The 23,983-nt window shown below is 38.9% G+C and overlaps 1 protein-coding gene across 4 annotated transcripts in view; it reads left to right on the top strand.

Moving 5' to 3' along the window:
* Positions 1 to 137: 137 nt before the first annotated feature.
* Positions 138 to 23,983, top strand: part of ypel1 (yippee-like 1) — a 53,892-nt gene continuing 30,046 nt past the window's right edge. Inside the window, exons 1-2 of one of the 4 annotated variants that reach the window (XM_056375596.1) lie at positions 138 to 853; positions 9,239 to 9,523. In XM_056375596.1, coding sequence (XP_056231571.1) covers positions 9,407 to 9,523 — 117 coding nt within the window. In that variant the 5' untranslated portion in view covers positions 138 to 853; positions 9,239 to 9,406. The other 3 variants (XM_056375598.1, XM_056375597.1, XM_056375594.1) reach the window with 3 other exon arrangements.

Below are 23,983 nucleotides of genomic sequence, written 5' to 3'. Positions count from 1 at the left end.
ATCCAAAGCTTTCAATCACATATTGTGGTTTTCCTCAAGATGTGCCTGAAAGCTTTGGAGACAAGTTTTCACACATTCTTTTGCCATCTTTTATTACTGAGTTTTATTTTTGATTATAGGCCTAATATAGTTTTAGCTCTAATGTTTGAGTTTTAAAGTAGGTTATTTTTTTAATTGATTTTATGTTTGTCTATAGATTGTTTCTGTTTATTTCTGTTTTATGTGTTTAATGTCTGGCTACGAACTAAACTCCCCAAAGGGGAACTTGTTAAGACATGTTCCACGTTTTTTCTTGTGCGCTCAAATCCTAACTTCCCTGTGTCCTACAGCACGTAAAGGCAGCACCGCTGGATCAAATAAAAACAGCGCTTTATCTCCACTTTCTGAACAAGTTTCACCCTGAAACCAGCTCACACCGTTCACCCCAATGAGAATGCAAACGTAGAGAAACACAGCGGACAGCAACACTGGACAGATCCGGTGACCTGGGTGTTCCAGTGCATTATTCAGAGCGCGCTGCGCATCACCACAGCTAATTAGGATTTCAGTATAAATAAGGCCGCAGACGGGACAGCTCGGCCTGTCCTGCCGCTGATGTCGGAGAGCTGAAGGTACAGAGGTGAAAACCCTTGAAAACGCTGCAAGCTTCTCCACCATGCTCACACTCTCACCGCCTCACGGATGGGACTCTTCTTGAACCGGACCTACGGAGATTCCCCGCAGATCTCACGGTTTAGCGCAGAGACTCTTTGCTTCATGAGGATCCACCGAGGAGACTGATGTTTGTGGAGACTTTTTAATGGCCCTCGGCTCGACCTACACAGGCTGCTACTGCCTTTATGGGACGGTGAAGGTGTCTCTATTTTATTTCTTCTTTTTTTTTTTTTTTACTTTAACATCCACACTCCTGCAGCTCCAGCGGAGATACCGATTTCGTCACCGTGTTGTTTTGGTTTCCAAAGGGGGGGGGGGCGAAGTGTTCTTGGGGTGAGTGCTGAGCCAGTGACCGGCTGGAGGACACGCATGTGTTAGTCCGAATAATTACTGAAATAACGCTGTAATCCCACTGTGCTGTCTCCTTAGTCACTTTAAAGTGTGAGTGTAGTGACTTTATAGCCGTTATTACACTTTTATAGCATTTTATCTTTGTTTCCTGTTGCACCACGGGATTTATAGTTTTTCTATAGGAGCTATCATCCTTTATTTGTCATAGGGTCTAGCCTCTTGTATTTTGGGATGCATGCAGAACCACTAAACTATTTAAGGCATTAAAAACACTTTAATATTCCGGTAATAATGTTGCAATATTTGTATAATACTCTTTAATATTCACCTAGAAACTTAAAACGTGGCGCTACGATGAGACTTGTGTGATTTATGTAACTGTAGGCCTATAATAATCTTCTTACATTAATTAGCCTATAGCGTTACAACGTCTCTGTCTTTTTGATGAAACACGTTGTGCAATTTGATCTTCGAGTTGCATTCAAGAGCAAAACAAAAAACAAAAAAAACAAAAACCCTGACGTGCAGCTCCTTTCAGATGATAATTTGTTCCATCTCCGTTACGATCACCATCATCATCATCATCATCATCATCATCATCATCATCCGTGCTTCCGTTCGGCCGCAGATCTCGGTCAGTTTTTTCGGGGGGCTTAAAATGCCACGTGAACAGACGACGACAAAAACACAGTGAAAGGATGGATTTCATAACGCTCACGCGCACACAGCCTGCACCTCTGAAGGGGGGTGGGGAGGGGGGCTGCAGTGTGTGTGCAGCGTTATGTTTACATGCATCCTCCTCCTCTCGTGGTGAAGCAACACATTTCAGGGTTTCGAGGTATTGCAGCAACAAAGGCAGTAAAAAAAAGAAAACTAAACAAAAACACCAGATGAATTGTTGCTGTAGTCTTGAGGCTGACGCGCGTCCTCAACGTCAGGACAGCAAGGGTAGGACGAGGGCAGGCTTTTGTTTAGGGGTAGGTACCAGATTTATGTTTAATTTTTAGCTTATATATTTAGTGTCATCATTCATGGCATCATATTACAGATGTGGGTCTGTCCAGTGTCAGGATGATGCAGTACTGACACATAAACAGTGCAGCAGATGCAGGAAGAGGAGGAGGAGGTGGTGGTGGTGGATGGTGGGGGCGATCAGGCTGCTTTTTTGTTTTGTTTTTTTATCTATAAAATTAAAAATAGCAATAATTTAATATATTTTTTATCTCTGACATGGCAAAGCCTCAAGAAATACTCGAGGAATCTATTGATCTGGCTCTAAAATTAACTAATGAGGACAGCAGGCGTGTTTTGGCGCAAAACCACAGAGAGCAGTGTGATTGTTTTTCAGGAAATATCATCCAGCAATAATCCTTTAAAGTTCCTTTACTCTGTCCATGGCGCTCAGTTCTGACTTTTAATTGACCTTTCTGCTGTTTCTCCTCCCATATGGTGTCAGGATAATAACAGACTGCTTTATTGTTTTTATAAAACATGTGAGGATCCTTTTTATCACAGGGTTTTAACCCCTAATGCCACTTAATCAGTCCATAAACTAATTAATCAAGAAAACAATTGTAAAGCAAATTGAAGAATGTGCTGAAAACGAGGAGAAACTAAATGAGATTTTGCTTTTCATTTAAAAAGAGACCTGTGGGTGGGAAACAAAACATGACATAGAAAAATAACGATTTTTTTTTTTTAATATCATAGGAAGAAAAATGAGATCATTTTCTCATCTTGTATTTATTTACACATCCGGGCATCTCCGCGCTCCCTCCTTCTCTTGGTGGCGCGTTCATGTCGCATGGGAAATAAGCTCTTCAGCAACAACAAAACAATAACTTTGAGAGCTTTATTTTTTATGAAAATAGAATACATTATTTAATTCGTAGCTTGCAGTAAATCATTCTCAACTTGGGCAAAGTTCACACAAAGACACTTTATATGTGATGCACTCGAGTTTGTGATTTACAGCAGAACAACACTGCAGGCAACAAGCAAGTGTTTCTGGAAGATCCAAAATATCTTTTATTAAAATGTCTTCAGTGGAGAAGTTGGTGTTCAGTTGTCAAATTAAACTACCTGAAACCTCAATTAAACACACGCGGAAATAAAAAAAAAACTCAAAGGATCTTTTATTTATAGAAAGCATGCAAAAGCAGCACTATTATGGTGTTTCTATTTAAGCTGAACAACTAAGTAGATCGTGAAGTTGGAGCCAATGTAGATTATTTACAATAAGAATAGCTTAAATTTTTAGTTGAGGTGACCTTTATTGATCATATTCGGGGAAATTGAAGGGTCAGAGCAGCAAAAAGTAGGTGAACAGTTGCATCCTATGGATAAGTAACCTTGAAAACTAGTATACGATATATTTGTACCATGAGCAGCTATGAGTCAAAAATAAAAGTAAAAGGTATTAAATCTGTGGGGAAATGCCCATTACAGTGTCCTAGATCAAAGGTGACTTATATAAATGTTTCATTTTGTTTGACCAACAACCCAAAACCCAGCAATATATTCAGTTTATTATAATGTAAGACCAAGAAGAACAGTAAAGCCTCAAATTTGAGAATCAGGAATGGTCAAATATTTGGAATTTTTGCTTGAAATTTAGTTCAACGATTAATCGATCATCAAACTAGAGAAGGAAGTTATGATAAATAACTAGATAGAAAAATTACATGGGAGGGAATGGAAGTAGAAATGCTTGAAAACATATAAAAGAGTAAAAGAACTTCGAATAAAACATAAAATAAATGGAGCCAAAAAGAAATAAAACCTTTTATTTCCACCTGAATAATCCTCTCAACTTGGTTTCCATCTTTCCCACGGGAGCCTGAAGGCAGCGCAGCAACCGATTGGCTGGCCGAGCTGTCAATCAAAGCTCCATCTCCCTCCCACGTGGTGACGTTTCTTACCAAAGTAACCAGGCCAGTCTATTACGCACACAAAAGACACAACAAAAGCCCGTGTTAGGAAAAATGAGATCCGTCAGCACCCAAAGGACACAACAATAAGTTCCCATCTGGCAGCATCACCCATGGACCAGAGCCTGGGACGACGACAATCATTAATTTAACTTAAAGAAAAGAAAACATCTCTCTCTTTCTTCAGCAAGCAGTTTTTCCTCCAAGCTGCGTTTTGCTCAGATCTGATCCAGGTGGTGAGTACAGCAGCAGCAGCAGCAGTGCAATGTTTACCTCTAAACAAACAACATCAACAACAATAACAACAAAAACCCTGAAAGAAAAGAAACTAAAAGCAGCAAACGCGGTTCTGGTGTCGTGCTGGATTCACAGACCGCATCAGGCTCGGAAAACAAACCAGCCAGCGTAGCGACACTGTTGCATTTGAGCTGGCGTCGTGCTCTTTGTTGGGGATAAACACATTTAGAAGAGGAGGTTTGGAGAAATAAGAGGAAGGAGGGAAGTTGCAAAAGCCTTTAATGTGAAGTTGAACTTCTTTAGATTCTAAATATTGCTGTTAAAACGCATGTTGTGTCGTAAATTTGTTGTTTTTGGGGTTTGATGCAGCGAGTCTTTTGTCTGGACACTCTTCTTCCTGTTAGTGGTTACCAGAGACGCACAGTGTGCTGCCTCTTTGTTTTCACTTTGCTCAGTTTGACTATCAGCTGTTCCTGCTGGGTTAACCTGTCCACTCCACTCACCTCTCCTGTTGTTGTTGTTGTGTAAATGCAGTTTCTCTTTTGTTTATCCATCAAAACAACAGTGTTGAAATCAAAATGTGACCTGGTACAGGTGATGAGGAAGGCTGAAACAAAAGAGACACAAGCTCTGGTGGCAGGAAATGATCTTGTAGGATTACACACTCAATTTTGAAGTATTTTACAGTTGTTATTATAAAAATAAAAACTGGAAAATGCAAAGAAACACCCTAAAAAGTGAACACCATAAACGCCATGCGCTGTCAAACACTTGGAAGACAGCAACTTGGCTTCACAAGGGAAACAAACAAACCAACAAGATTATGTTTATTTCTCCTTATTTGGCATTTATGAAGATGAAAGTAACGTGTGTGCGTCATGTCACGCTGTCAGTGTGTGTGTATTGATGGTGGTGGCGGTGGTGGGGGGGGTTAGATGCAAATAACAGCATGCTATTGTCTGTCTGTGTGTTAGTGACAACCCTGTCTCTCTAAGGATGCACTGCACAAAGATGATTTAATCATTGATGGTGATTATGTTGAAGTGTGGCACACGAATAATGAAACTCCTGAGTGTGTGTGTGTGTGTGTGTGTGTGTGTGTGTGTGTGTGTGTGTGTGTGTGTGTGTGTGTGTGTGTGTGTGTGTGTGTTTACCTTTCCCCACGCACGTGCCACTGAGGTTAAACTGGGCTAATTCAGAAAGGGGATTTTGTCCTTTTCATGCAGGGATTATGGCTCAGGCACCTGTGCAGATTATACAGTATGTATGTAAATATGGCTCGTCTGGGGCACCGCGTTGTGTTGTCACTTCTCACCTTCCCAGCCGTGTTATGTGTGTGTGTGTGTGTGTGTGTGTGTGTGTGTGTGTGTGTTTATATATATGTGTGTGTGTGTGTGTGTGTGTGTGTGTTTATATATATATATATATATGTGTGTGTGTGTGTTTATATACGTGTGTCTGTGTGTGTGTGTGTGTGTGTGTGTGTGTTTATATATATATGTGTGTGTGTGTGTGTTTGCAGAGCAGCCATGCTCAGCGTTGCGTCATGGCTGCTTCCTGTTGAGTTGCGGAAGCTCCTTTGTTTTCTTGTCTGGCTGCTGGCTTCTGTCTCGGCGCTGCTCTTCCTGTTGCAGCACATTGAGCTCAACTGGAAACTTCTAGAGCTGCTGAAGCTCGTTCTCTTTATTGTTTTTTCACTTTCAGGGATGCAGGGTTATTGATGTTTATTGTTTGTTTTTGTTTTTTACAAGGTGCAACCTTTGTCCTGCCTGTTGCTGATGACAGTCACTGTTGAGCCGGTGGGCTGCGGTAGACACAATGTTTTTAACATAAAAATAGTTATTTTTAAGAACACAAAGTAGTTTCTTTTTCCCCCTCGATGCCAACACTTAGGTTATCAGTCAAATGATGAAAATTAAACCCTGACACTGACAATGTCTGTCGTATGTTGTAAGGTACAAATATTCTTTCAAAAGATGTTTCAGGTGACAAACTATGAAATTGTTGTGAAATATACAGTAGTGTAAACAAAGTACTTCTTGCTGTCACCAGTGTCATATTGGTCTTTGTTTTGGAGAAGAAGATCTTGAGGTTCACAGAAAGTGTTTTCAATTATGTATTTGAGTTAAATACAAGAAGTGAAAGCCACTGTGGTTGAACAGAGAAACAGCACCACTTATGCAGTTTAATTTTAATCAACAACAGAAGCCCAAAGAGTCAAAGTCCCGCCCTCTTTGTTTGACTGACAGGTGATTGTGAGAGCAATGCTGACATTCACAGCAAAAGAAGTAAAAGCAGCATTTACGAAATTGGTTTGCACCATTAAAATCTAAGAAACGTCTTAGTTAGTAAAGACTTCAGTAATGTACAGGCTACATTTGTTGCTTGGAAAACATTTATGGTATTCTCCAATCAAGCAAGTTTTACAGGCACAAAAGTTATAAATGTGTATTACTTTGTTTTACTTTTCTTTTCTGTTGTTTTACTTTACAGACCTAGAGAAGTAAGTGTGTCAGAGTTAGTGTTCATACAGTTCAGAATGAGAGAGTGGGAAGTCTCAGATTATGCTAACCAACTAACTGACGTTATTCACTAGGTTACTGACGCAATGTTTAGTAGCTAATTGAAGCTACGTCATGTTGTTTTAGTGAAATGTTATTTTAAATCTTTAAGGTTTACATCATTATTAAACAGCATTTATCAGGTTTCAGGTCAGATTTATCAATCATACACTGTTTTGTCTTTTACTGTTCACACTAAACGGTTCAGATATTAGCAAGCTAACGTTAGCTGTTTTTTTCAGTTAGCTTCACAACAGTTACACCTGGAAGTTACTGGGTGTAAATATTTAGTAACAACTAATTTCTATGTAAGAAATATTTGGTGTGCAACCCTTTTAACTTAATTATGCTTTGTAAACACTTACTGGTTTGAACTTAATGGCTGGTGCAGCTGGTTCAGGTATTATAAACAAAATCTACTTCATGTGCTTTAAGCGGTTTTATAGAAAAAATGGCCTTTGTCAGTGTTATCTTATTATATATTATATTATTTAATCATTGTTACGGATAAAAAAAGTAGCATTTTAATGTAGCAGCTGATTTAGAGGGAGGTAATTTTAACTTTTTGAAATACTTTTTGAAGCTAGGCTGTGAAACTTTTGTTGAACAGCGGCCACTGTGGCCACAAGTTGCAATTACATGATAATGATAAATCCTAAAATGGTGTAACCGTAGCAACACAAGCAGAGAAGCATCATAATGTCAATAAACTGACTTAATTATGTTAAACAACTAGCCTGTGTCTAACCAAATTTAGCTTAGAATTAGCCACCTTAAGCTTTTCAACTTTCAAATTCAGCTTTTAATTTAAAGGAGAATTAATGTGCTGTTTTGTATTTTTAAAGTTAGATAGTCTCACTTTAAAGCTGCATCTAAATAAGCAGCTTCTGAATGCTAATGTTAGTCCGTGTGTGCAGGATTAAAAGCAACTGTTCGCTAACACATGAACAATAACAACTTCACAAGGCCGTGTTTATTGCTTCCCACAAGTGGCAAAAAATCAACTAATGCAGCTTTATCAAACATTATTTTTATAGCATCTTCTGTACAGCTGAAAATAAGACAGTACAAATGTAAACACCTCTCTAGCCTCAAACTTCATCAACCCCACACCAAAGTGCAGATAGCAGTACAGTAGGAGGTGGAACAGGTCTCTTCATTCAGGTGAATAGTTGAATATAATATTTAGTTATACACCTGCAGAGATGTTTTTGTCAATCGGTGAGTCCCTTCAAAAGGTCACTCACTCATTGTGTCTTGGCTGCATTGTCTCATCGGCTATTCTAGTCTGTCCTGTGTATGTACTGAACTGGTATGCGTTCGTTTCTGTAGAGCTCATTCTCTGACAGGCCTGCCTGTTTAGAGATATAATTTTGGTTCTAGCTTTATATATATATTTTTGTCTTCCCGTTGCTTTTTATGTTTGTTTTTATTAATTTTAAAAACAATTATTCTGGTTTATTACTTATTGAAAGGATTACTGTGGTTTATTTAAACTTTTACGTTATTTTTTGTAGGTTTGACGTATCGTTTCTATTGATTAGGATAGTTGTACTCACTGAGTTAATTGCTTAGATATGGAAATGTAGTCACAAAGAGGTAAGAAAAAATAAAATAAAAAGAGGTCTGACTGAGCAAGAAAAATGAGCACAGATGTTTTGACAGGTTGTAAACAACCCCCCAGGTTAGCCAAACTTTTAACTGTAGAGGATAAAAAAGGCAAATGCTGTTCAAAACATTCATCACAGTTTATAGACTGATCTACCACAATTGGCCTAGTTGTGTACACACAGTTCCTGAGTAATGAAAGATTGTTACCAACATTTCAGATGCTCTTGCTTTCAGTTGTACCTCCAAATAAAGTGGTTTAGATAATGTGGCTCAGCTGTTGGCTTGTTTACAACCTGTCTGACCATCTACTGGCTCATGTGACCTGCCTCATCAGCCTTTTATTCCCAGATTTTAGTAACTGACATGGGGAGTACAATCTCACACAAACTGTTGTTGCAGTTACAACAAAGTCTGTAAGACAACTTTCAGAAGATTAAAGATACATCGATTGTCTTTCTAAGGATTTTATGAGGGATTTTATGAATGATCGGTTGATGTTCCTGACAGGCAAGCAAACAAAAACACCTTATCTTTATCTCGGAGGCCACAGTAATCCTCCATCTATCGGTCCAGTGGGACAGAACAAACAAAGACTTGCTCCTGTCATAAACTATGAATAAAAAAATTGTTTGGTACCAAGTGAAGCATGTTATGTGTCTTCTTATGAACAAGGGTTTGTTTGGCTTGTCATAATATTAAGTTACATCACCATGCAGCCATGATGGCAGTCAACAACATGCGATTGTAATCACATAATAGATGATTGTAATCAAATGATTGCTTCAACAAATGAGCTGTGTTCATATTGGAAATGCAATCAAAATCATGAGTTCTAAAAATACGAAATATGGAACATGCCTCTCACCACAGCTCTCTTTTCCTTTTCCCCCGCAGGTTTGATTTTCTCCTGTGGTGTCTGTGTGGAGCGTGCCACACACCCACTCCACAACAACGACGGCTTTTGCTTGCATCTTCCAGTGTTTCTTCTGTCAGCAAGTCCAGCAGAGCTGCAACTCTTCCAGTGCCAGCCCTGACACCAGCGAGGAGCCCTGCCCCACTGACATGGTGAAGATGACCAAGTCTAAGACCTTCCAGGCTTACCTGCCGACCTGCCATCGCACCTACAGCTGCATCCACTGCCGGGCGCACCTGGCCAATCACGACGAGCTCATCTCAAAGGTACAACAGCTCAACACCAGCTCAATACTCATCCAGTCCTCCCTGTCCTTCACTTAAGCCACCCTGCAGCATTCAACTGGTCCGTCTCTATATATATATATATATATATATATATATATGTAGATGAAAGACGCTACAAGGTGCTCAGTTATGTCACAAACCCAGCAGCCACCTTTGGTGACACAGTGAGGGCAACTGGAGAAAACATTTTTGTAAAAAAATACTTGAAATACATTCATGTTCTAGTCCCATTTAGTGAGGTTATGAATAAAATGGGTTAGTAAATGGATAGTTAATGTAAGTTACTGTGTCACAGTAAAGTGTTTCAAAACATGTTGTGGCAGACATTGATGTAACCCGAACTTATACCAAGTAAATAGCCTGTGGGCTGTTCAACAAAGAAAATACTGCTAATGTTTATGTTTGACTACTTGTAAGCACCAATAATCTTTTATATCAAGGTTGACTTCAGTGCAGATTTGAACTTTTGACCAATAGCAAATAGTTTTGGTGCTGATCTTTGAGGGAACAAAAAGCTTTCAGAGTTCAGATCAAGGAAGATATCTTTAACCTGTAGAAAATACATGGTTTTGAATCAAATGTGTGAACTTATTTTCTCGTTAGTGACCAAGCTAGCTAGCTTGCTAACTGACAGTGTTTGCTATCTGACAGTTGTACAGCTATCTTTCTAACTGCCAGTGTTTGCTAACTGACAGCTGGACAGTCACCTTGCTAACTGACAGTGTTTGCTAACTGACAGGTGTACTGCTATCTTGCTAACGGACAGTGTTTGCTAACTGACAGGTGTACAGCTATCTTGCTAACGGACAGTGTTTGCTAACTGACAGGTGTACAGCTATCTTGCTAACTGACAGTGTTTGCTAACTGACAGGTGTACAGCTATCTTGCTAACGGACAGTGTTTGCTAACTGACAGGTGTACAGCTATCTTGCTAACGGACAGTGTTTGCTAACTGACAGGTGTACAGCTATCTTGCTAACGGACAGTGTTTGCTAACTGACAGATGTACAGCTATCTTGCTAACTGACAGTGTTTGCTAACTGACAGGTGTACAGCTATCTTGCTAACTGCTAGTTAGCAAGTTGGACAGTTGTATTGTTCACTGACAGTTGGCTTGCTCTCTGGTGTGGTTTATAAAGGTTAATGTGTTAGCTGACAGTCCATTTACACAAGCAGCAGACCTGCTTTAGCTGCTAAATTCTCCACCTAATTTACAAAGCCAGTTGCTGGTGATATTGGAAACCAGTTGAGACTGAACCTTATAATAAATGTGCTGTAAACAATGAGCTAAAAGAGGCTAATTAAAGCTATGTTGGTTGATAATTTTCCAGTAGTTTGTCTCTACCGGTGACTCATTTCACATTAAATATAGTCATTTGATTCAATGTTAATAGATAAAATATTTATCAATGCAGCTTAAAAATAAGTGGTTCTGAGAAACAGGCTTCATTTAGTGCTTGAGTTTGTCAGGTTACAACAAAGTTACAACATCCAGTTTTTCATTATTCAAGTCAAACACTGATAAATTCGCAGACTCATCTGGATATCAAAATGGCTATCTTGGCCTTATCCTTTGGATCACATTATGAGTCATGATAAAATTTGACAGCGTCCTTGTAATATTAATAAATGAATAAATCAGCCCGGCTAAACTGTGAATTTTCACTCAGCTGGGACTCAGCGGTGATTTAGTGATGTCCTCTGTGGCAAATGGCATTTGAGTTTGACAGCAGTGTCGTTTTATTTGATGCTCACCTGCCTTATTGCATCTCTAAAGCTTGTGTACCTGTCTGTTTTTGCATCTGTATTTTATTTCTGCCAGTAAATTCTCAGAGGCTTAGATGACAGCCATGGCCGATATTTTTACTCCGGTTTTTTCTGTGGTGCACAAAAGAGCTGGTCAGTCTTTTTAAATGTTCCTGCCTTGGATATTTTTGTTTCTGTTGCTGTTTTTTTATAGTTAAAAAAAAAAAGGAAAAACTGAATGCACTGCCTTGTCTTACTGAGCATCTCTGTAACCTCAGACTTACTTTCAAAATATGAGGAAAAAAATCTAAACAATCAGACTTCAGATCTGCCTCACTGCCCACATGTTTCAAAGAAGTTAGCGGCATTGAAATGTTTTTGTTTTTATTTAACTGAACCCTTTCTTAGTCTGAGAATTTCGGAAAATAAGGGCATACTGCCACTGCAAGACCCTAGAGCCCAGTGTTTTTAAGTCTTATTGGTTAATTTGTCTGAACAAAAGTTAGAAAACCCAAAGGGATTCAGTTTATGAAATAATATAGAGAAAAAAACTGCAAATAGTCAGATAAAAGAGGCTGAAGCTTAGAAATTTTAATTTTTTTTTTCCTCTGAACTCAACTTTTAGCAAAATGATCACCATCATCTTCTGCACCAAACATTCACTCCAGCGTGGATATTATAAACAAGAAACTGTCTGCTCTTCCAGTTTCATAGAAATAAGACATGTCAGTTGTTTAATACAGTGTTTCTGTCAGACTGTTGACTTTCATTCGGATACATTCATCTCTGCGAAACTGTGACCTGAAGTAAATCCAGATGACAGTTTATTATAAGTGTCGTAAAGTGTCTGGTAGTGCTGGTCTGAATTTAAAGGGAGTTTGTCTCAAACTAATAATTCAAGAAAGCTGTCTTAAAGATGCACGAACAAACTTTGACATTGAGCTCTCAGTTGAAAAAGTCTTTTCAAACACAGCTCTCTATGTCTAATCATTCAGTTAGTCTCAAGGGCAAAATTATTGGAGTCTGTATTTGAGAAAAACACTCAATTTTCATTTGTAGTTGTGCTGTAATAGGTCAGATTGTGTAGACTTGTTGCAGCGTATGAGTAAGTTTCCATGCCTTTGATAATTTGCAGATTTCTTTTGTTGTGAAAGTTCCAATAAAAGCTAATGGAAACAAAAGAGATTTTTAATATAGTTTGATGTCACAGTTAAAGCAGCAACTAATGATTCATTTCATGATCGAATAATCTGTTGATTATTTCCCTCAAAGTGTTTTGTGTATAAAAGTTGTAAATTGGGAACAATACCTTTTTATAAATTCCTCACTGTGACTCACCAAGCCCAGGGTGGCGTCTTCACATATCTTATTTTGCACAACCAACAGTCCAAAACCCAAAGGTATTCAGAAGCTGGAGCCAAAAAAAAACAAGGATTAAAAAATGATTAAAACTATTAATCACTGAAATAGTTGCCAATTATTTTTCTTTGATCAATTAAAAATTTAATTGACTAATCGTTGCGGTGCTAATCATAGTGCTTGCTTCTGTTTTTTATACTGTATATTACATCCTGATAACCTAATATTTACATCCTGCCGCCACTCACCTTTACAGGCCACCAATCCTCCTGAAAGCCCCAGAAATTATAAAAACAAAGGTAGTTGATGGAAACAGGCTTTTATTCTCATTTTATTTTCCAAATGTTTTAGAAATTAGCTCAGAACCTGTGCAGAAAAGTAACAGAAACGTAAGACAGGTGTACATCAAGTTATTGGGTCTGTTTGAGCCAGTTTGGAGGATTTTTTTTCTCGAGATCAATAAGAGTCTCATTTAGTCGCATTTAGGATACTGAAATTCTCATGTTCAATTGATATGAATTGAGACCTTGCTAACAGCAGATTTGTGCTGAAGCGTCAACTACAACTTTTACATGCAAATTTGCATGATGGTCTCATTTTAAGTCATAAATGGAGGGCGCTGTTGTTTTTGCTGCTGCACTTTCACATAATATTCCTCTGGTTGAAAAGCTCTGTGGTGTCATTTGCACTATTGCAATACTTGATTGTGTGTAGAAGTATTTTTCACTATGCGTCCTTTTTAGTGAATGATGTCAGGAGCTAGCTAATGTTGTAATCTTCTTGACTGCTAGCTTGCGGTGTGGTCAGTCATGGAGAAATTTAGCTTTTAAGTGTGTGCAATACTTTTTTTCAAAAAATTGCTGGATAATAAATTGTTTTTGCCTGTAAAATATTAAACTTTGACAGAAAATCGTGTTTTTAAAGTGCATGTTTCTCACAAAATGTGCATGTCTTTGTTGCAAATCCGTATCCCTTTGGGGATAATAAAGTTAGATCTGCAGTAGGATTTCAGTTTTCATTATTTCTTTTGAATCTCCCCTTAGATTTTTTTTTTTTTTTTCCAAAAACCCCTGTAAAGCTGAACAGTCCCACAAAAGATGCAAACGACCTTCTATCACTGCACACTTCCTCCAGTATGAAGCTGCTGTGGAGCTGTTGTCAAATGTAGACACGACTAGTTTGGTCCTGAAAAACCTAATTTCTAACTTCCAGTCCAATTCCGCCATCATAAAATGACTATTGATAGGTTTATGACTGCCGGCACATAAGTCCTCCCAGGCTCCCACATCCTGTCCTCAATAATTATCAATCCTCGCAGAGACAAAAACAACAGAAAAACCCATTTTACAGTCAGATCACACAGTAGGACGCTGAAGATTTAGCCCATTTGCCCAAAATGAAATTGTTCTGCCAGGTCTGTCCGTTTATCCACCTACAGAGCGAAGAATCTGAACCTGAGTGAAATACAAACAGCTGAGAGCGAGCAGGACTCAGCATTGTTACACCCTCTGGTTTCTTTTGCTGTGAAGCATAACCGTGTCAGTTAGTTACAGGATTTCTGGGTATTGAAGTCCACATTGTACAAACAGTTAGTCCATGCTGACATTTGAAGCCACAAACAGCTGATGAGCAAAGAGTGAATAAAGTTTGTAAACTATCAGATGAACCAGGGTTGCAGCAACTGGAGCGGTGACCTTTATGTGTTATTATAAGACAGTGACAGTGTGCTCCCCGTGCGTTGCACTCTCACCATGCACTAAGCTGATTATTCAAATGGCAAAGATGATCAATCTGCGCACTCGCCATCTCCATGTCGAAATCCATTTGCCTCCTGCAGCTCGGAGACTTGGAAGCTCACGGTTTGTTAATGCAAGCAGGAAGACGAGCTCGGTAAACAGCTCTACCACCAGACTGTGTTGTCCCTTTCAGCAGGATCAGACGCCTCAAGATGGTAATTTTGGAGTTGTGGAGTCTGCACAACAAGGATTTCACAGAGTTTTAATTGTTTAAGACTGTCGTAAATCACGTTGGCACACCTTTAAGCAAAGAAAGGAACTATCATTTATCTGCACCTCGCTTAACCTGTCGAGAGCCATGTCAGATATGTGGATTTATTGTCACACAGCGAAAACTGTGACAAGGCAGAATGAATTGTTTTATGATGGAGCAGAGTTTCGGATGCAGCGAGGTTTGACTTGCTTCTGTGTGGGGAAATTAAATATCTGCTGCAGCAAATTTAAACTGGATACAGAAAATAACAGTTTAACAAATGAGGAGGCAAAACTTGATTGTCTGTTGATGGAGCATTTATAAGCCTTATATGAACATTTAATAAGCAAATGATAGATAGACGTGTTAACAAATACAACACCTGATGTGGGAACCCATAAGTGGAAAAACAGTGTTCATCATTCTTTTTCTTTGACTGTGCTGTTTGAGCCACATCCTCTTGTTTGCAATGATGAAGATAATAAAATGAAATTTATCAAACACAACTCATACAAAGAAGTGTTTTACAAAAAGGAGAATTTCTAACTTTAAAAACACACACAGGACAAGATGCAGCGAGAAGCGTGGTTGAAAGAGAGTTGTCTTCATTTTGATGAAGAAGAAGAACCTTAAAGAAATAGTTAAAGCAATAAAATACAATGTTTAATAGAGTAGGTAGGTAACTACTGACCGTTATGATTACTGATTAATCTGACGATTACTTTCATGGTTAATCATTTGGTCATTAAAATATCAGAGAATATTGAAACATGGCCATCACAGTTTTTCTTAAATTTCCACAAACTGCTTGAGTTTTGTCTGATCCAACAGTTTAAACTCAAAAACAAATGTTAAAATTCAGTTTGCTAAGACAGAGAAAAGCATTAGATGTCATACTAAAATAAATATACCAGCAGTAAGAGAGCAAGACAAAATCCCACACACACTTTCTGAATTGAACGCACCTTTCACACAGTCAGATGTGCGGATAAAAGCAGCAAATGATCACATTTGAGAAAATGGAACCAGAAAAATTTGGGGCATTTTTGTTTGAAAGTTTGCTTAGTTGCCTAACTGTTACAGCTCTACAGTGACAAAAAACAAGTTAAACTGAAGTTTAAAAAAAGTTTTCTAAGGTGTAAGGTTGCCTCAGTGTTAACAGTGTCCCACAGCTTGGTAGCGGTAGCATATTTTTCTCTTACATTGTGATTCCTGAATTATTCACATCCATGTTTACTTGCCAGCAGTCCTCTTCTTCTTCTTCCTTGAATTTTTTTTTGGCACGTCTCTGTGTTTCTTGACATGTTGCCGCCACCTGTAAATCAGTGGGAAAGTGTGAAACCATTGGCAGGATTGTGTAATGCGGCACAAACATGCTCGCACATGTGCACCTATGTCCTCGTGCGCAAACAAAACAAAGAGTTACACATAAAAACATTGCTTCACGGTGGTCAAAATCTTCACAGGGCGTCTTTTTAACTTACTGATCAGTGACTGCAGCTTATTGTACGTCACAGCACCAACCGTCATCGGACTCTTCCAGACTATTAAATGACTGGAGGAGATGCCAGGTGATAAAGGCAACTTGAGCTGGATGCTATTTCTCTCCGCAGAGACCAGAGCTCTGCTATGATTGCAGGTTAGAGCAACATTTTCACGTTACTGTGAGCCCACATGGCCTGGACTGAACAGACGAGCGTGTAGTGGGGGAAAACAGAGGAAATGCTTTTACAGATCGTTGGCCGTGATGCAACACCGTGAAGTCAGCTGAACATCCACACTTTAGCTTGTGCCAAAAAGCCAAACAGAGATCAGTTGTTGATAGTGTCAGCTTGTAAATGAGGTTTTTCTGGAAGGTTTTGGAGGCAGCTGGGGGCTCGGGGCTCGAGGTCGGAGAAAATAGACAGCACCGGGATAGATTTGGGAATACATACTGTACTGTTGACTGACCTGTGTGTCTCTGTTGAGCCGTTTGATGCTGCAGATGTCTGGTTGAAATGCAGAAAAGTCAGATGGGGTTTTGCGTAGAAGTGCGTGCTACTTTAATGACTTAAACAAACACAGGAAGACTTGGTTCTCTGGTATGATAAACATCTGAAAATAAGTTGAAATCGTGACCTTCACAAACACATGGATGAGCTCCAAAACCAGCTGTCCCTTTCTGCTTTACATCATCTCTCAGCAGAAATTCTTCTCCTGAGCGTGACTTTGACTCATTACGACTGACTGTTGCCTCCTAAATGACAGTTAATGAGACGAGAGCAGCATATTTACGAGCTCAGGCGACAGTGCTCCCGAGGTTCAGCCTGGGAGAGGCTGAAAGTGTTAAAAGGGCGTCAATCTTTGTGTGTTTTGTTTTATACGTGTCATGCCACACTGTTTGCAGAGGTGACGCTGGAGTAGGAATGCAGGAGAACCAGTAGCACCAGAGAGCTTTAAACTGGGAAATGCAAATGAATTAGATTTATTGCCGCACAGTTGCTGCGTCTCAGGGAGTTCCCCGAGAGCTGAAATAGTCAGCTACATTAGGAAAGTGGCCTAGTTTGGTTTGTGGTTTCCATTTACATTAGCATAAATTAAACTCCTCTTGTATTGTGGTGTATATTAAGAAGTTGCTATGAAGTTGGTCTTTTCCCCTGGTGCTTGTCTAGATAGGAGAAACACTGAAACCCCACAGCAGGCAGATTCAAGCAACTTTCTGATATGTGGTCATGTGACATTCAGCCACATTACATGGAGGCTTTCTTTGGTCCAGTGGCACAATGTTTCTTATTGAAGCTTAGACTTTAGTGTGAAACATTTAATTGAAAAAAAGTGAGAGCAACAAGTGACTTTAAAGTTCCATATTTTCATCTTCTCCTGTCTTTTATTTGAAGTGTTGATCCATAAGAAGATATATTTGTGATTTTAAGAACCAAAAACCATCTCAGTGTAGTTTTACATCTCCTCTCTTCTCTCTTCTCTCTGGAGCTCTAGTAACAACAGGTCAGTGAGCCAATCAGAAGAGAGGAGATTCTGAGCCTCTCTTCTGATTGGCTGACTGTTTTCTGATTGATCGAATAAAAATAGAGCAGATTTCAGGTAAAACACTCAGAGAAACCAAATCCTGCAAGGTTGGATGGTGGGTCCAGGTGGGCGGGGCTTGGGGCATGACTGAGAGCAGTGACTGCTTTGTTGTTACATCACAAAGTTACAGGAAGTCCTGATGGCTCGTTTTAAGGCTCAGTTTCTGAATACAGGCCCTTTAACAGTGTTGGCATTAAAAGTTATACATCAGCTTGCCTTTTCTGAAGTTTTGATTGTAAACATCATTATATTCCTCTTTAATTGTAGTTTACATCCACAGTGAAATTTAAATAAAAACTGTCAGTCCTCTCAGATACTTTGCCTGAAAAAGACAAACATCAGAAAAATAGTGTTAAAAATGATTTATATGAAATCTAAACCTTCAAGGACAAAGAGCAGAGGTGTTACAACACTGTGCAAAAGGTTTTTTAAAAAAAAGTGAGGATCCTTTCAAAATCAATGCAGGAATAGTTTTTATTTTAGCAGTTAGTTTCATACAAAGTGCAGGAAACAGAAAAAAAGCTAAATCAGATCAATATTTGCTGTGACCCTGCTTTGCCTAGCAGCACCAGTTCTCCCTGGTACACCAGTAGTTTTTCAAGGTACCTGTCTCTTCATGTGATCCCAGACTGACTCCGTGATGCCGATGAGGGCTCTGTGGGAGCCAGACCATCTGTTGCAGGACTCCTTGTTCTTCTCGTCGCTGAAGATAGTCTGTGTGTTTGGGCTTGTTGTCCTGCTGCAGAATTAATTTGGGACAGAATCAAACGCCTCCCTGATAGTATTGTGTGATGGATAAGAATCTACACATATAAAGTGCCTGAAAACATTTTCACAGCCATATATCTAATGAGGAATTCACTAGTTCACTGTCTGATTCAGCTGAACAGGTGATGAACTTCATCATGGTTGTCACTGTAACTATGCTCCGGTTTATTGTGTTTTTTTGTGTAATCTAAGATTTCCCTCTTGTGTCTCATTCTACCTCAGTTGTGCAGATGTTTGGCTTTAAAATGCAGATTTTTAAAACCAGAGTTCACCAAACACAAAGACATCTGTTAGGACTTTTCATACAGGTTTTTCTCAGAAATCAGTGGAAAGCAGACTGAACAAAACAAAAGCTGATCTGATCCACTTTTTTAGATGTATCATGAAGTTAATGTCAATTCCTTATGAGACCGATTGGAATTTTTGGAAAGGACCACAGGAATGTTTGATTGTTTAGGAGAGGCAGTGAATTGCTGAAGGATTTGTGATGACTTTTTAGCTACACACACACACACACACACACACACACACACACACACACACACACACACACACACACACACACACACACACACACACACACGTGCACCTAAGAATGAACTTTTCTCCAGGAGGAATCAGTTTCACTGGAATCATGGGATTGTTTACAAGAACATTGGTAACATGGAATTAAGTTATTGAATTACACAAATCACACACAGATGCAACATGCAAAATGCATCCTGAATTATTGACCTTTGACCTCTACCACAGGGAAGCAGGAAAACCAAGAGAGACTTCCTGCCTTCAGCTCTGAGTGAAGTAAAGGTTTCTCTGCAGTAAAAACTCGGAGCCTGCTGCTTTAATGACTGAACCGTCGACTGGGTTGTGTTGACTTGTTTACTGGGCCAATACCATAAGACGACTCTTGACAAATGACCTCATCAGTCTAAACAATCCACTTTAATTGTAATTGGATTTCATTAAGGGAGCTTCCACCGACAGTCTGTCTTTCTCCCGTAGGTTTTACACATTAAACATGTTCATTCTGCTTTCATGAGGGAACAGTAACATCATTCTGCATCTGTCTGACGAGTACTGACAACCTCATGTAGGATCTGAGATTATTGTGATTTTAACTCGGTAATGCTGAATGTGTTTATTGTGAGTCATTTCTTTTAAATCTCGACAGGAACAGAACAGGAAGATAGCATGATCTGCATGTGCACTTTGTCACGTTTTAACCCGCACATCAATGTGAATTTTGGTAATAATAAAATGTGCAAAGGTGCAAGAAGGCTAAAAATATTAGATATTACAAAAGGACACGCTTTGGCCCAATGCAGGTATTTAATCATAAACTTTCAGAAACTAGACCCTCAACATAGAAGTGCTTGACAGAGCATACCTGTGCTTTTTCATGCATGACAAATGCAGTTCACAATTGTAGTTCCCATCACTCAAATACACAGGAAGCTCCACAGACACAAGAGCATTAAAAACTGAAGCAAGCAGAAAATGAAAGTAATAGAGGCAGTAATTAGTCTGTACAGTAGACGGACTAATTTGAATATCCAGTCTAAAAAGTTTGCAAGATCAGATCAGATCTTTAAAACTGTAACAAATGTGACTTTAAAAAAAAAAAAAACATTTCAAACTTTTCAAAACATCCTTTTAAAGATGTGATGGCAGGAAGCCGTAGTAATGATACTATATGATGACACTGTGTTTATAGTTTAATAGAATTCTCTGTAAAAAAAAAAAAATGAAAATGAATGACTACAAAACAAATTGTTCTTCAAGGATGACTCAATTATTATTCAACTTTTCTCCTCGTGTAAAGAATTTAATCCACTGCACTGAACATCAATTTGTTTTCTTTTACAAAATGTCAGAAAATAGTAAGAGATGCCTTTTACAAGCTTCCAGATCAGGCTCCAAAAAAAAGCACCAAATGTTCACATTTAAGAAGCTGTAACTAGAGAATATTTGGCATGTTTGCTTGATAAATAAGTTGAATGTTAAATTAAAATGTTTAAATGGTTGATTACTATTTTGTTTCAGCATTTTAGCATCTGATTTTGTCCATGTTATCTAAATGCTGACATGGATCAATGTCTGAAAATGGACCTATTAATAAGCCGTCTATTCTCTGCCACACGTCGTTGGCATTTGTGTGTTCAGTAGTCCATGGCAGCATCACCAGTCCTCAGCATCAACCCTTCTAAGCCGATTATGTTACTTAGGAGAAGATGACACCGTGGTCTGGTGTTTTCCACTACACGTTGCCAAGGGCCGCTCGCCCCGTCCACGTTTGATTTTCATCCCAAATTAAATTTATCAAGTGCCGTCCATGTTTTTTTTTCACTGTGCACAGAACAGGAAAAGGAGAAACTAGTTACCAAGTCATGCTAACAACAAAGGGAGGTGTTGGAGGAGCTGCAGGTTCTGGCAAAATTTCTCCCCACAGTTGCAGTTTGAGTTCTGGAAATCTCCTGAGCCAGGTATAAAAAACTGCTTCCCCTCCCCGAGCTTATGTGCCGTGTCTTCGAGGCATGCCAGCCGGCGAGCAAGGATGCAGATGGAGCAGCCCGAAAGAAAGGATTAACCTGAACACATGGGCCAGAAGGAAGTATGGCAGGCATGGTGCCCCTCCCCCTCCCACTTCCTCCTCCTTCTCCTCCTCCAATCCTGCCCTCAATCACTAAACTAAATATGAGCTGCTGAAAAAAAAAAAGCCAGTTTATTGCTGCAAAGGAAAAGAGATGGTAAAGTTTTCTTGTTGCAGTAAAACTCCCTGATAAAGCTTCTTATAATGGATGTTATTTAAGCTGTGCAGTCTGCCAGCAGTGTTGCACATACTTATGGCTGCAACTTTCATTAACATTATCTAATAATCTGCTAGTATTTTCTATATTCATCAATAGGTGCTTTGTCTGTAAAATTAAAAAATTCCCATGATGACGTCTTTAATAACTATTTTAGTTAGTTCAAGTAGTTGAGTTGAGTTTATTATTGACTTACAGATAAATTTGAATGAATGAATGAAATACTGTAGCTCCATTTAAAACCCTGTGAATATTTATGACTCATTTATTATTTATTATTAAATTTAATAAATGTATTCTTCATTTATGCTGACTTCACTTATTTCCCATTTTACATGTGTAGCCCACTTAAAGTCTCATAAGGGTTGTGCTAGCTTAGCATTTAGAAATAACAGGAAGTCTGTTTTACCAGTAACTAGGACCAAATTATACGGCTCTTTTCAGGAAATTTATTAGATTATTTTAAAATAAATTGGAAATCATGGACCCATAAAAAAGTGTTACAGATACTTTTGCAAAAAAAGGTGTCATAAAAGCCACTAAGGGAAACACATAAACAGTTTGCTATGACAATAAACGTGGTGGATTTACCTCTGATGTCACAATATACAAAACCAGGCTTCTTGTTTCTTGCCAAAGACAATCACTGCTATTAGCCAAAATTACAACAACATTACGAACTGGTTAAAATGATAATTATATATGAATAATAATAATAATTTGGCAAATGCAACATTACCTTGGGTAGTGGCCTTGGCTGGAGTTGCTAATATTAGCTTTAACTTTGACATACTGGTATCTTGGCTTCCAAACTGTGAATAATTTCTCTGACAAATTTCTGTAACAAAACATTTAATCCCTTAAAATAATGTGGTTTGCTAGTAATATGTTCCTTGGCCCTAGAAATACCACAGTAAGTGCTAACTAGCTTACTACTGTAAGCTAGTTCCTGCCCAGCTAACTAGCTTACTAGGTGCTAGGTGACCCTGATTACTTTTGTATAACAGATTGTGGCTCAAAAGCTGCATTTTTTGCCTTTACAATAAACAAAAGAGAAACAATTTTGTTTTTCAAAAGTGAAAATGAGATATAATACTTTACATGTTAACTGACCAGTAGCTAGTTAGCAGGGCATGCCAACTAGCTACTGGTCAGTTAATCTGTTCCTTACACTTTTACTTGTGTTTCTGGTTTTGGAAAAACTAAAATCACCACTCTTCACGCTCTTTGTAAACAGACTGTCATTCTTACTACAGCCCCAAGTACACCACTTCAACATGTGGAGAAATCCAAAGTTTGACAGGCCTGCTGTGTGACTGTACAGCTGCTGTTAGCAGACAGTCAACTGGTTGAGGATCTGTTTGCACGAAGAGCAACAAGACAAAACTGTGACAGGAAAACATAATCACTGACTTTATTTAAGCGGATACCTTCACCCAAAACAAGAAATGCGGGCACAAAATCAGAGCTGACATCTGTTGTTATTGTCATCCTGAGCACGCTGCATCTTTTCACCATCGCTGTCAGTTCCTGTCTTTATCAGATATGGGTAACATCTCACAGCAGATTCGAGCATCATCCTGAAATCAGATAAAGAGTGTGAGCAGCAGTTGAGAGCCGAGCGTGAAGGCCTGCAGTGTGAACGTGGTCCTGGAGCGGGAAGACGCGGCCTGAATACTGAGGAGCAGGCTGAGTGTTTTTATTCAGCACCTTGGCTTCGTCCCACCCATCCGGCTGATGGGAGCCCCTCTGATGGAATCGATCACACTTTTCATTTCTTGCCATTAATGGACATACTTCCTTCTGCTCCCTTTTTTTTTTTTTTTAACTCCTCTAACTGGAAGTTTGCCAAGATGCTGATGGCTTACATGTGACTGAGGTGTCCGTGACAGAACAGTCAATTTAATATTGCTGTTCTCACTCTTTTTTAATATCATTATTAAACCAAGTGTATTCTAGGTCAGCAGGGTTTTATTGGACTGTTTAGTAGCCACACCGGCAGTCGGGACGGTGGTGTTAGTCAGTCAGTCCAGCACTTTGCTCCAGAGTTGGTCCAAACTATTGGATAGATTGTCATGAAATTTGGTGCAGACATCTCATGATTTTTTTTCTTTAAGGCAGAAAATGCAGCTTTTGAGGCAGAATCTGTCATACAAAAGTAACCAGGGTAATTCAAAAGAAACTATTATAACCTGCTGTTACTTTTAAATTGATTGACATGACTTTGATATGGACATTGAGAATATTGATATTGAGACACAAAAAACAACTAAATCAACGTTAATATTGTTGTCTGATGCTATTAAAACTTTGTTAACATCAGTAAACAGGCCGACATTCTCAGTTATGATCAGCTGATATAGACGTTTTTCATCATATCAGCTCACAGTGGGGTCCAAAAGTCTGCGACCACTTCCACATTCAATTGTACCTTTATTATACTCTAGTACATTATGTCTGTGAATTATTCATGTTTTCAAGGAGGATTGGGCTTTAAAAATAGATTAAATCTTAGCCTACATGTAATAATACCTTATGTACTACAGAACATAAGGATTGTTAATAACGGATTTAAAATATCAGCCTTGAATTGAATTTAAATAGAGCTTTTGGGTTTAACAGGATGCCTGTAAGTTGGAGTTGAACCCTCACCTACAACAGTCGACATCTGTTGAGACAGATGGTAAAAGTCAGCCTCAGCAGG

The sequence above is a fragment of the Seriola aureovittata genome, chromosome 5, assembly GCF_021018895.1.
Source record: "Seriola aureovittata isolate HTS-2021-v1 ecotype China chromosome 5, ASM2101889v1, whole genome shotgun sequence".
Classification (NCBI taxonomy): Eukaryota; Metazoa; Chordata; class Actinopteri; order Carangiformes; family Carangidae; genus Seriola; species Seriola aureovittata.
The sequence above is the reverse complement of the archived record's forward strand: the minus strand, read 5'-3'. Positions and strand labels throughout refer to the sequence as shown.